The sequence below is a fragment of the Lithobates pipiens genome, unplaced genomic scaffold (genome assembly GCF_037356315.1).
Source record: "Lithobates pipiens isolate NorthernLeopardFrog02 unplaced genomic scaffold, aLitPip1_a1.2 Scaffold_18, whole genome shotgun sequence".
Classification (NCBI taxonomy): domain Eukaryota; kingdom Metazoa; phylum Chordata; class Amphibia; order Anura; family Ranidae; genus Lithobates; species Lithobates pipiens.
In genome coordinates this window covers 483,676,531-483,689,964 of record NW_027507758.1, presented here as the reverse complement: position 1 = coordinate 483,689,964, position 13,434 = coordinate 483,676,531, and the positions used below count along the sequence as shown (strand labels likewise).

The following is a 13,434-nucleotide window of genomic DNA, read 5'->3' as shown; positions in this document are numbered from 1 at the left end:
GCAGCTTATAAGTAATATACAGCTTTGTATGTTTGACAATATAGGACCACCAACTGTGGACAGAGCTCGTGTTAGTTCTGTCACAGAATCTTCTGTTACAGTCGCCTGGTCACTGAACCCCCACCGACACACTCCTGTGGCACATGTGCGACTGTCTCTACAGCACCCTAGTGACAGGACGCAGCAAGCTGAACAGGAGCCTTCAGTAGGAGAGTACACCTTCAGGTGAGTGTGAGCTGATGTATGCAAGTCTGAGTATTCATATACTTTCTTAAAAAGTGTACTTCATTACTAATGAAAAAAATTGCATATTGGAAAAAATGACATAGTGGGCATTTGTTTTTTGTTGCCAGAGTAAGGGCTCATAGGTGTTAATGTTCCAGTGGAAGGAGAATAAAAATTAGTGTTACTCATAGAAACGGATAAGATACCCTATTATTTTTGAAAATTTACATAGCTATGGTAATCAGATGGCATTTTTTATCTTATTTCATATTCAGAGATCTTGACCCTGGAGAGAAATACACCATTCTAATCAGCACTTTAAGCAACTCTGACACTGGCAATCCGCCTTCAGAGAGCCTACCTAGTGCTCCTTTAGTAGCCTGGACACGTGAGTGCACTTTTATTTTCTAGTAGGTCTTACAAACACTGTCACTAAACATTGAGTATAACAGTATTTTGCTTGTTCTCTAGTGGAAAATAGCCGTTCTGATGGTAGTCAAGTATTATTAAAAATGCTATTTTAGTTCAGAAGCAGCTGGTTATGTCACTGAAGATATTTCTTCTCATCCATTGAGGGACACGAGAAATTTTAACCTACAGGAGGAACGGACACCAGCAAACAACACTACACTGCCACCTACAGGAGGAATAGACTCCATGATACTGGCCATAGATAGGTAGAATTTGGAATGAAAATTCTTAGGTAAAGTCTTAGGAAAATTTGTATGAAAATTCTCAGAACATTCGAAGGTCGTTTGCATTTAACATCTGATTTTGGTATGAATGGACTTAACTGAACTAAAACCACATACAATGTTATAAATGTGTTTGGTCAAGAAAAAATTTCCATCCTGCTCCTTCGATTTTCTTGTCACTGCAGTCAGAAATTGTCCAAGTAATAATTTAAAAAATGAACAATTATTCTTTTCCTAAGGATTTTCATTCTAAATTATACTCATCTATGGCCAGTTTAAGGTGGTTCTAAAAAACTCCTGACTACTTGTTCCCCCACCCCCCCCCCCCCCCCCCAATTCCCTGAACACTTGTCTGCTTCCTCTCATGATCCAGTGCTGTCCCATGTGCATTTCGAGCTGGTAAGTATAACAATAATTATTTTTCTTTTATTCCCCAAAAAAGCCTTGAATATCACTCTAAGCTTTACAACTATTAGCTTTCCTTATTTTTTTGCTAGGATCGAAGTCTTCAATGTTTTTCTTCAATCAAGACTTTTCTCTACATGGATGCTGGAGCTTTGTCACTTTGATTGCAACTCTCTGGCTCAGTTGTCCTCAGAATGGCTTTTGGTGTAATGCATCTGGACTAGACATTGCAGGGATAGCCTGGAAGTGACCTTCAGGCAATGGGGTAGCATAAAGCTTTTTCCAGAATATGTTTTACTTAGCTGCTGAGCACTATCAAGATCCAAAGCAAATGTAACTGCCTCAGCATTTTCCCCTTCTCTGAATACTCAGTGAGTTGGCCGGGCGGGTCATCTGATGAGTGGAGTGGAATGCGCTATGCACTCTGTCCTGCCATACAGCATCGAGAAAGCATCTCCTCTATTGCTTAGCAACATGGAACTTCAATCCCTTCCTGCTGCCTACATGCAGTGACTTTGGTCACCACCAGCCATCTGACGCTCACCTGCTACCAGCTGTCTGAGTTTTGTGGGTATCCGAGGCCTTGCCTTTGACGCGCCTTACCACCATGTGGCCTTAATATGTCTGATTCTAGATATGAGGGGACAGTAACAGACGCCTCCAGCTCACATTTTACTAATATCTCCGAGGCTGACTGCAGTGTGCCTACCCACAGCACCAATGTCTGCAATCTGGAATCATGTTATCCTCTGCTCTTAGAGTCTGTTCTGGCCCTGGAATCCTTTGTGGCTCCATCTGGTGTGGCAGGACACTCTTCTCCTTTGGCTGAGGTTTTTACTACAGTTATGCAGGACCAAAATCACCCAGTTAATTGCTGACTTTGATCTCAGAACCCATAAGCATGCTCTCTCCCATGCAGATATTTGATATGCTCATGGCCTCATTGGCTCTCAAGCAATTGGACACAGAGACTGCCTGATTCTGAGTCATTCCAGTGCTTGACTAATGAGCTTACACAAGAAGTCATAGTCTATTGCTATTAATCTAAATTAAAATAGATCGTTTTGGCTCTTATGCCCCGTACACACGATCGGACATTGATTGGACTTTCCGACAACAAAATCCATGGATTTTTTCCAATGGATGTTGGCTCAAACTTGTCTTGCATACAAACTGTCACACAAAGTTGGTCAGAAATTCATCCAGAACGCGGTGATGCACAACACGTATGATGAGCTGAGAAAAATTAAGTTCAATAGCCAGTGGGCTCTTCTGCTTGCTTCCGAGCATGTGTGGAACTTTGTGCGTTGGAGTTGTGTACACATGATCGGAATTTCCGACAACAGATTTTGATGTCGGAAAATTTGAGATCCAGATCTCAAATTTTGTGTGTCAGAAATTCCGATGGAAAATGTCCGATGGTCGGAATTTCCATCAAAAAGCTCCCATCGAACATTTTCCGTCGGAAAATCCGACCGCGTGTACAGGGCATAACTGTTGCAGTGTGCACCACTCTGAAACCAGAGGATCAATCTGTTGATTATACCAGTTCTATTTACAGTCTTGGATGTTTAAAACTCCCAAGGTTGCAAAGTCTTTACTTTTGCATCCACATTTCCAACTGCCATTTGTTCCATATGGGCTTTGATGTATAGCTTATTTTTTGGACCAACTCTTAACATCTTCCTCAAGAATGCTACTGGTGTCAAGAACACCCATCTTGCTCAGCTGAAAAAGCCTAAGAAACAAGCTACAAAGACTTTTCCTTCTTTAACTGTCAAAAAAATGTCCCTTTCATTTCTCTAAACACCCAAAACAAATAATTCTGCGCTGGTGTTAATATGTTTGCCACTTCAATACCCACATATTGTCATATGACGTCCACAGGTACGATCTCCCATCCTGGGGGGGGGCGTCATATGCCATTCTCAGCTTCCTGGGGGTATAGGGGGCTCGTGCGCACACCCGCCCGCCGTGTCACTGGGGAGCCGATGCACGTGCCCGGTGTCCGCAGATCACCGCCATTACTAGTAAAAAAAAATAATAATAATAATAAAAAATGCCATAAATCTATCCCCTATTTTGTAGGCGGTATACATTTTGGGCAAACCAATCTATATACGCTTACTGCGATTTTGTTTTACCAAAAATATGTAGAATATATATCAGCCTAAACTATGAAAAAAAAATATAATTTTTTTTTTAAATTGGGATATTTATTATAGCAAAAAGTAAAAAATATTGTGTTTTTTTCAAAATTGATGCTTTGTTTTTGTTTATAGCGTAAAAAAATAAAAAACGTAGAGGTGATCAAATACCACTAAAAGAAAGCTCTATTTGTGGGGGAAAAAAACTATAATGTAATTTGGGTACACTATTGCATGACTGTGCAATTGTCATTAAAAATGTTACAGCGCTAAAAGCTGAAAATTGGCCTGGGCAGGAAGGGGGTGAAAATGCTCAGTAATGAAGTGGTTTCATTGATGTCTCAATTCTCCTGTGCCAATATGAGTGCCATCATAATAACATGTGAATAAACAATACTATAATACATTCATGTATATTTCTTCTTATAATAATATAAATCCTGTGCTTAATTGCAATGAAATAGTTAATGAATAATGTCAGAAAAAAGTTTTAACTTGTTGAGTCTTCACAAATCCTCAAATCCGTGCTTTGTATCAATTCACCTCAGTGCTCCCCCATAAGAAAGGCGCTCACCTCACATAGTGTGACCTCACACTTAAGTTTGGTCAAATAAAGCTTTTTAGTCACCCTGGACTAACAGATCATGCTTTCCTCCTTGTTCCTCCATTATGACTTGATATATGTGAGAGAGAAAGAGCTTCAAATAGTGCTTATATCTTTTTAAATAATATTCAATTCATTAAAAATTTGCATAGAACTCACATTTAAAAGGTGCTCCAGTGCACCAACTGTATACAGCGTATATCATATAAAACCAAGATGCTGCAGCTACTTCGTGCCTTTCTTTGAAAGATGCAAACAAGTTAAAACGTTTTTCTGACATTATTCATTAACTATTTAATTGCATGGGATTTATATTATTATAAGAAGAAATATACATGAATGTATTATATTATTGTATTATAGTATTGTTCATTCACATGTTAATATGATGGCACTCATGTTGGAACAGGAGAATCGAGACACTAAGTGGTTGGATATATTTATTAACACCAGCGCAGCATTTGTTTTGAGTTCGATTTGCCCATTTATATTGAGAGTGTGTTACTTGCTGTTTGCATATTTTACACAGATTGTATTCTAGTTGCTCGCAAGACTACCTAATGTATTTATAACCCTTTAATTTCTCTAATTCTTTGACCTTCCCACCAAGATGCCTTGTCCATTCACTAGTCCAGACAAGCCTTTCTCTGCATGAAGGTGGGCCCACTTTCCAGAGTAAGGGGATAGTTGATAACCTTTGTGGACACTTGGCATCTCAGACGCTTGAATGCAGGAGGTGGTATCCCAGGGCTAAAAACTGGAGTTTTGCTACCTGCCCCCTTCTTTTATTTCTTACCTTCAACCTTCCTGTGTCACTGAACAGATTAGCAGTCAGGTCTCCTGGATCAACATGTTATTACCCCAGTTCCGGTGGCAGAACAGTTTGAAGGGTTTTACTGTAATCTAATTCACCATTCCTGAGTCCAAAGAGGGTATTTGCCCAATCCAGCATCTCAAAGTTCTGAATGTCTCTGAGTCTACAAATTCTGAATGAAACCCACCAAATCTGTCATTGTCTCCCTTCAACACTTTCTGGCTTCTGTAGACATTAATGATGCACAAGTGATTCCTGCACTTTGCTGTGGGGCCTTGCATTACCAGTTTGTGGCCCTGCCCTTTGGCCTCTTGTCTGCACCTCAGTTATTTACCATGGTGCTGACACACCCTGGATGACCTCCTGTTGAGGGAACAGTCGGCGTGGGCTTTGTTAAACAATATTTGACCATCCAGACATTACAGTGATTTGGACGGATGCTGAACTTTAAGAATTTACTTATCACTTGAACTATTTGGGTCTAATCCTGGATTCAGCTGAGGTCAAAGTGTTACTTCCACAGGAGAATTTCAGACACTCTGGTACCAGATTCAAACTCCCCAGTCCAGGAGCCATCCAACTGTCCTCTTTTGTATGAGAGTTCTTGATCTGCGTCTTTGATTTGCCCAGGCTTATTCCAGACATGTACAATGCAACATTCTGTTGTCATGGGAAAAGTCAATCTGGTCTCTGCACACTTATTCGTCTTACTCCAAGAAGTCTCTGGCCTTGTGGCTCAGGGATCTTCGTGTTTTTTTAGGCTGGGGAGGAGCCCTGGGCACCCTGTCGGTGCAGGAGACTTGGTTGTCAGAGTCTTGCCTCCTGTTTAACATCTTGGAGTGATTTTTGTGGTTTCTGCAGTGTTGAACTATCTTCCTGGAGGATAATCCGATTCAGAATCAGTTGATCAAAACCATGGTGGTGAAGAATATCAATCATGATGAAGGAGAAACCAGAAGCCGCGTCGCTGCAAGAGAAGTAGATTGAATCCTATCTTGGGCAGAACTTCACATTCCATCCTTGTTAGCTGTGTACATTCCAGATGTAGACAGTTGGCAGGCAGACTTCCTCAGCCGGCAGCACCTGGACCCAAGGGAGGGGTTCCTACTTCCAGAGGTGTCCTAGGACCTGTGTTGCAGGTGTGAGATACTGAATGTAGACCTCCTGCCCTGCAGATTCAATGTCAAACTGGGCAGGTTTTTAATAGGATACAGGGATATTGTAGTTGAAGCAGTGGATTCTCTGCTGGCTTCATGTGCTCAGTACACCCTGATCTATGCCTTTTCTCACCTGAAACGTCTTGCTTGTCTGCTTCACATAGTTTAGACTAATGCCGTGTACACACAATCGGAATTCTCGTCGGAAAAAACTATGATGGTTTTTCCGACGGAATTCCGCTCAAACTTGGCTTGCATATACACGGTCACACAAAAGTTCGCTGAACTTTTGACCGTCAAGAACTCGGTGACGTACAACACTATGACGAGCCGAGAAAATTAAGTTCAATGATTCTGAGCATGTGTCGAATTGGTTCCGAGCATCCGTAGGAATTTTTCACGTCAGAATTGCTACAGACGATTGGGATTTCTGATCTAAACTTTTTCCGTCTGAAAAATTGAGAACCTCAATCTTTTGCTGGCGTAAATTCGGCCAGCAAAATTACGATGGAGCATACACACGGTCGGATTTTCAGACGAAAAGCTCTCATCTGTCTTTTGCTGCCCGAATTTCTGATCGTGTATACGCAGCATAAGAGCAGACCTCATTGCTCTGAACTGACCCAGACGGGTGGGGTATGCTGACCTGGTATGATTCCTGGCAGAGGTTCTGCTGAATTTCTTTTGTCTTAAGGACCAGTTTGCCATCCTGCTTCATGGTCACAATGCTAAAAGCTAAAAAGTCTACTCGTAACGTCTAATATTGGATATAAACGATTTTATCCATGGAACAAATTCTTTCCCTTTTGAAGCAGGGTCTGGATCAGCATTTGGCTTTCAGATCTATCAAGGTTCAGGTTTCTGCCCTTCTGTTCTGTTTTAGAGATTATTGGCCTCTCATTCATTGAGTAAGACATTTGTACAGGGGTCTCCCATGTAGCTCCCCCATTGTCCAGATGTGTTTCAGATTATGAATGAATGAAATACTTGTATAGCGCACAATGCGAACTGAATTGCCTCTAGGATTATGAGAGTCTTCCTCTCAGCCACTGCTTCTTCCAGGAATACTAATACCCTTTTTGTAATTGTAGTATGCTGGTAGTTGGAGGGGTTATCCTGGACTGGCCTACAGTGTTTTGTCTTGCAATGTCCAATCCTCCTGGAGGAAGCAGTAAAGCCCAAAGGTTAAAGTGATTGTATAGGTTTTTTTAATTTTTTTAAATAAGATGACCCATAGAGCTGATCCTCCTCTTCTGAGGTCTCCCATCCACTGGCTCCATGAAAACCGCTTGCTATGGGCCACTCATGCCACCCCCCCCCCCCCCACTCTCTCCTCACAGGCTGTGATTGACAGCAGCAGGAGAAAATGGCTCCCACTGCTGCCTCCATGTCCAGCGATGAGAGAGAAAGAGAGGGGAGAGCTGCTGCCCTCAGGCACAGTGCTGGATTGAGATTGGGTTCAGGTAAGTATTTACGGGGGCTGAACACAAAAGGTTTTTTTTTTTTATAAAAAACATGTTATACTTGTGGTTTTGCACAGAGAGGCCCTGATCCTCCTCTTCTGGGGATTATACACCGATTAACTAAAACTTTATGACCATGGACAGGTAAAACGAATAACATTGATTAGCTTGTTACAATGGCATCTGAAAGTGGGTGAGATAAATTAGGCTTCAAGTGAACATTTTGTCTTTGAAGTTGATGTGTTGAAAGCAGAAAAACATGGGCAAACATAAGGATTTGAGTTTAACAAAGGACAAATTATATTGGCTAGAGGGCATCTCCAAAACTGTAGCTTTTGTAGGATGTTCCCAGTCTGCAGTGGTCCAAGGACAGAAAAACCAACCACAGGGTCACAGACAGCCAAGGCTCATTGATGCGCGTGGGGAGAGAAGTCTGGCCCATGCAGTCCAATTCAATAGAAGAGCTACTGTAACATTGCTCAAAAAGTTAATGCTGGTTCCTAAAGAAGGGTGTCAGAACACACAGTGAATCGCAGTTTGTTGATTATGGGGCTGCACTGCCATAGGCCAGTCAGGGTGCCTATGCTGACCTATGTCCACAGCCAAAAGCACCCAGTGGGCATGTGAGCATGAGAACTGGACCATGGTCTGAAGAATTCAAGAATGGTTTAAGGAACACAACAGTTTAAGGTGTTGATTTGGCCTCCAAATTCTCCAGATCTCATTACAATCAAGCATCTATGGGATGTGCTAGAAATACAAGTCCAATCCATGGAGACCCTACCTCGCAACTTACAGGAACTTAACCACTTGACCTCTGCCTCTGGAAGGGTTTACCCCCCCCCCCCTTCATGACCAGAGCATTTTTGTTTAGCTATTTAGCACTGTTCAACTTTAACTGCCAATTGCTCGGTCATGCAACACTGTACCCAAATTAAATTTATATTTTTTTTTCACAGAAATAGAGCTTTCTTTTTGTGGTATTTAATCACCACTGGGTTTTTCATTTTTTATTATTTACATGAAAAGACAGAACATTTTGAAAAAAAAATAAAAATAAATAAAATCAGTTACAAAACATATCCAATAAAATATAAATAAAAATGTCTTCATAAATTTAGGCCAAATGTATTCTGCTACATGTCGCAAGTGCTGGCAGTGATCGGGGCTAACACTGCATTGTTTGGGTAGACTATACTGTTGGGGATACTAGTATGATTCTGATTGTGAGCAAGATACTGATCTGTACAGACGCTATACTAGTAATGGTGGTGATCAGTGACTTATAGTGTGACTGTGATAGTGTAGTGGGCAATCCGGCGCTAACTGGGAGGGACATTAACTGACACTGACGTTGATAATGCTGTATAACTGTACTAATGACACTGGGGGTGATCAGGAGGGCAATCAAGGGGTTAACTGTGTGCCTAACAAGTGTATGTATGCTGCATTTACTTACAGGTCTGGCTGGGTCTCTCCTTGCTTTCAGCGTTGAACCGTAAGGCTCCATTGACACTGGAGCTCAAAAACTGCCATTTTTTGGAGTTTGGGTGTTTTAATTTTAACAGCCCATAAACTCCACTCTATGTTATCCTATGTGCCCATGCACACATGGACATTTTTAAACTTTTATCAGCAGTGGAGTTTATGGGCTGTTTTCTGAACGTCATAAAATCACATTCAGGAGTCGTTTTTCTGCCCACAAAAAAACGATAAACGCTCATAAACGCTCTAAAATGTGGCTCACCAGTGTTTTTTAACATTTTTGATCCATTGAAAAAAATAAAATAAAAAATGCTAAAAAAACGCTGAAGCAGGAAACGCTAAAAAACGCTAATAAACAATATTGCAAAAACATAAAAAAATGTTGAAAGACTTGCTGCAAAGCTACTGGCGTTTTTATAACATTATTTGTAACGTCCATTGTGCATGAGGCCTTACTGATAGCAGGGTCAAATCCAGTTTATAAACACACAGACCTCTGTGCTGCCCATCAGCAGGTACACTGCTAAAATGATCCCCTGTAACCTGCTGACAAACTTGTGTTTTGTCCAATCACAGCACAGATCGGCAGGGGACACTTGCGCCTCTTAACCAGGAAGTTCACCCGTACGTCGCGGTGCCTGGGGCTGCCACCCGTCAGCAGTAGGTGTACTGTTAGGGATTGGCAAGAGGTTAAAGGAGCTGCCACTGACAGCTTGGTCCCAGATACCACAGCATACCTACTGAGGTCTACTGGAGTCCATCCCTCAATGGGTTATGGTGGGTGATCATAATGTTATAGCTGATTGGTGTATGTCCAACTCCACTGAAATAATGGGCTCAACTGAGTAGAATAACTGCTGAATTATGTTTGTAAGCCATACCTAGTAATTCTAGAAAATAATAATTGCACTTTACTAATTAATATTATAATAATAACTGCAGCTTACAGTAAACTATCCCTAAAAGTATAGCCTTTTTTACAGTAGCTGGAGAATTGAAATCTCTGCCCAAAAAAAAACTAAATTGTGACCAGCTTGCTTCAAGGTTCCTTTCAGACCTTTCCGCTCTATTAAGACAATTTGTGTGGTGCTGTCAAGGCACCACAGTGGGTCTCACTTTGTTGGTACATTAGACAGCCCATTCTAATGAATAGGCTGCTTTAATGCAACACACATTAACACGCAGCGTAATGCGCACATGTCAAGGCACCTATATAGTGCACTGCAGTCCATCTAAGGCTGGATTCACACTAATACATGCATAGTGCACTAGTAGTAGCATGCATATTAATAGACATGTTTTCAAGGGCATATGTTATCATTACCTTTAAGACTTTCTTCTTACTCACCAGGTCCACTCCCACCAAGTAACCTTTCAGCAGTGCTTGTCACGACCAGCACTGTTCACCTAAACTGGGATACTCCTCCAGTTGATTCAGTGGATGGTTACACGCTGAATGTCACACACAATCATAGCACAAAGAGTCGTTATGTACCAAATGGGAAGATGACATCATACACTGTCCGAGACCTGCAGCCTGGTCAGAGATACAGGATCACGGTGACAGCACTACGCAATACCCCACAAGGCCCTGTGAATAGTGATCCCAAGACCCTGCGTATACAGACAGGTAATTATAGGACCATTTTGGGTGCTTTTATGCTTTGTGGACTATTTACTCTGTATTTTAAGGGTGTTTTGCACATGCATTTTACTGCAATATGCATGCAAAATGTGTAGCAGGTTACAACGCAAGGCATGAAAATTGCTCAAAGTCAAGTTAAAATGTTTTTAATTTCAGAAATGAAACTAGAGCTTGCCGTTGGAACAGAAATGTATGTATTGCTGGTATTTTCCCTGTATCTTACAGTGCAAAGGGAGGGGCCTCAGGAGCGGCGCTGGACTCCACCCAGAATATTAAGGAACAGACCCCCACCACAGACTCCTCCAGAGGTTCGAATGCTGACAGAAAGAGGGCCTCCTCCTGCAGAGGGTCCACAAGCTCACAGGTCAGGTGACTCATTGCTAAATTCTAGGGGAATTCAGTAAAGCTGTAACAACAATTTTCTGGAGGTAGATCACGTATGAACTACTAATGCCTAATTCAGGCAAGCAATTGTGGTAGCGACAGCCACATGCAGGAAAATTCAGGTAGTTCTTACTGCTGCCACTTTAAGAATCTATTTATACAAGAGCAGCAGACTCTTAAAAAATAATCTCCAGTTCTCAGATTAGAAAAGTGTCGGTAATTAGGAAGTACACCAGTGCTCAGACTGGGGTATGTCTGGTGATATCATTACCCAAATATGGCACAGCCCATTTTTGGGAAATGAGGAGTATGGTATTGGGGTGGCCGGATGCTAGTTCCCTATCAGGCCCCCCTTACTTTTGATGGACGGTGGATGGCAATGGGAGAATTAGAAAGACAATGTAGGACTAAATAGTGGCTATGATGTCTGCTTACTATTAAATGCTGTCAATGGCGGCAGCAAGGCAGACCTGAGGGGGAACTAATCTCTCAGTTCCCCATCAGGCTCTGCCTACCCCATTACAAAACTTGGTGCAGTGGCCAGGGAGCACACAGTGAAAGAAGTGTCCAGTATGGGTATGGGTTGACAGGTTCATGAATCAACAGAATTCTAAAGGGTTTCTGCTACACTCCTTTAAGAATTCCCCTGATTGTTTGTTGGATATATATATACTTTACAACTAAATTATTATTTCCTTTTTACATATCAGATTTACAGAGCTGACAGATGGTAGAAAACGTATAACAGCTAGATTCAATCACCATCATAATAAATCCATTAATATCACAAAAGGTTAGTGTGGTCCTGGGCAGTGTCAACATGGTGACATTTTAAAGGTACAATGACATTTTGCATTACCTCCTTATACATCTATACATTTCAGAGCCTGAAGCTCCAATAAGAGTGGAGAACACAGAAGGCTCCCCCATCCCCTCGAGGCAAGCACTACAGCTTCATGATCCTCAGCAGAGACCCAGAGAGGGTAAGTAACTGAGAGATTTTGTTTGACATGTGGAGGTTGATTAAAAGTTTTGAGAATGATCACAAAATAAATTATGTGGGTATTACCTCAATTATGCAATTGTCAGTGCAGATGAATTAAGTATAGGAATTCCTATACTTCTTAATTTAAATTAAAAAAATAGGCTGCACTATATGTAATTTTTTAGAACTAATGGGGAGGCAATGAAAACTCCAAGCACTATGTGGTTTAAGATGTGTAAACTCTGCTAGTATCTCATAGTAAACTGGTTGTATTGTCATTTGCACCCATTGCAAATACATAAATATTATGTTAAAATATTTTATCCTGTAAACATGCTGGATTATACTTGATGTTGGCTATCTTCTTTTTTTGCAAATGTTTCCAAATGTAATAATTCTATAGGCAATTAGGGGCAATATTGATTTGCAAATTTTAGTGAATACCAACCTTTGGTTACAATCAGAGAACTGAAATTAAACCGCTAAATCAAAACTAAGACATCTGTCCCAGCCTTTTGTACAGATATTTCATGTTCCATCATTGACAAGAATATATGGCCCATTTTAATCTATGTATCCACATAGAAGGACAATTTGGACATAGATATAGTTATTTGGTATCACAAGAGTAAGTATAATAAATGAACAGGACAAAATCATTTCCTTTTTACTGTCTTATACCAGGAGTGCGAAAGGGCTGCCTGGAAACCCCATGTAATAATGGGGGAACTTGTGTGAATGGAGAGGTCTGTGATTGCCCACCCGGGTTCAAAGGACAGCAGTGCCAGCTGGGTATGTATGCTAACGTTTTTTTTATATAAAAGTGGAAAATATGAATGAAGGTGTGTAAAACCTTCCATATAGTAAAAACTTTCATAAACTGTATTCATCTTTCATGGCTGTTAAAAGGGTCAGTCCACCTAAAACGGATGTTTTAGTCTTTGATAGATGCTGGGGAATTAAACCAATTGACAAATTCTGATATTTCTCAGACACTCTGTTTATGAGATCTCATAGATTGAGTATTCAGTATTATTGGATCCTGCTATCCCTGCTAGATATTTTTATTGTATCTTGGGAGGGAGGATGTATGTAGCCACATTGTAGCCTTTGAGAGTGTATAAAGCCTGAGAGGCCCTTCCCTGCTTGGAATCATATTGTTGCCCTTGGAATAACTTCTATTGAGCCCTATTGTAAATAGATGGCATAGGAAGCATTTCCAAAAACAGGTGTGTACGAAGGCTCCAGAAGATTGTTAAAAGTCATCAAGTCTGAATTTAGCCAGGCAACGCTAGATTATTGGCTTAAAAATTCTACTCCACATTCAGAACAAGCATAGAAGTGGAAAAAGAAAAACATATACCCTATGCTCCAAAAAAAAGTAAAAAATAAGTTCAGAAATGAAGTTATGTGTAAATGACATAG

General features: G+C 40.9%; 1 protein-coding gene across 9 annotated transcripts in view; it reads left to right on the top strand.

The window, feature by feature from the left end:
- SNED1 (sushi, nidogen and EGF like domains 1) overlaps positions 1-13,434 on the top strand; it is a 287,199-nt gene that overhangs the window by 256,705 nt on the left and 17,060 nt on the right. For all 9 annotated transcript variants that reach the window (XM_077488457.1, XM_077488453.1, XM_077488455.1 and 6 more), the window contains 7 exons: positions 45-225; positions 501-613; positions 10,347-10,625; positions 10,866-11,004; positions 11,735-11,817; positions 11,909-12,007; positions 12,694-12,801. In XM_077488457.1, the coding sequence (XP_077344583.1) occupies positions 45-225; positions 501-613; positions 10,347-10,625; positions 10,866-11,004; positions 11,735-11,817; positions 11,909-12,007; positions 12,694-12,801 (1,002 nt within the window). The remainder of the gene's footprint in view (positions 1-44; positions 226-500; positions 614-10,346; positions 10,626-10,865; positions 11,005-11,734; positions 11,818-11,908; positions 12,008-12,693; positions 12,802-13,434) is intronic.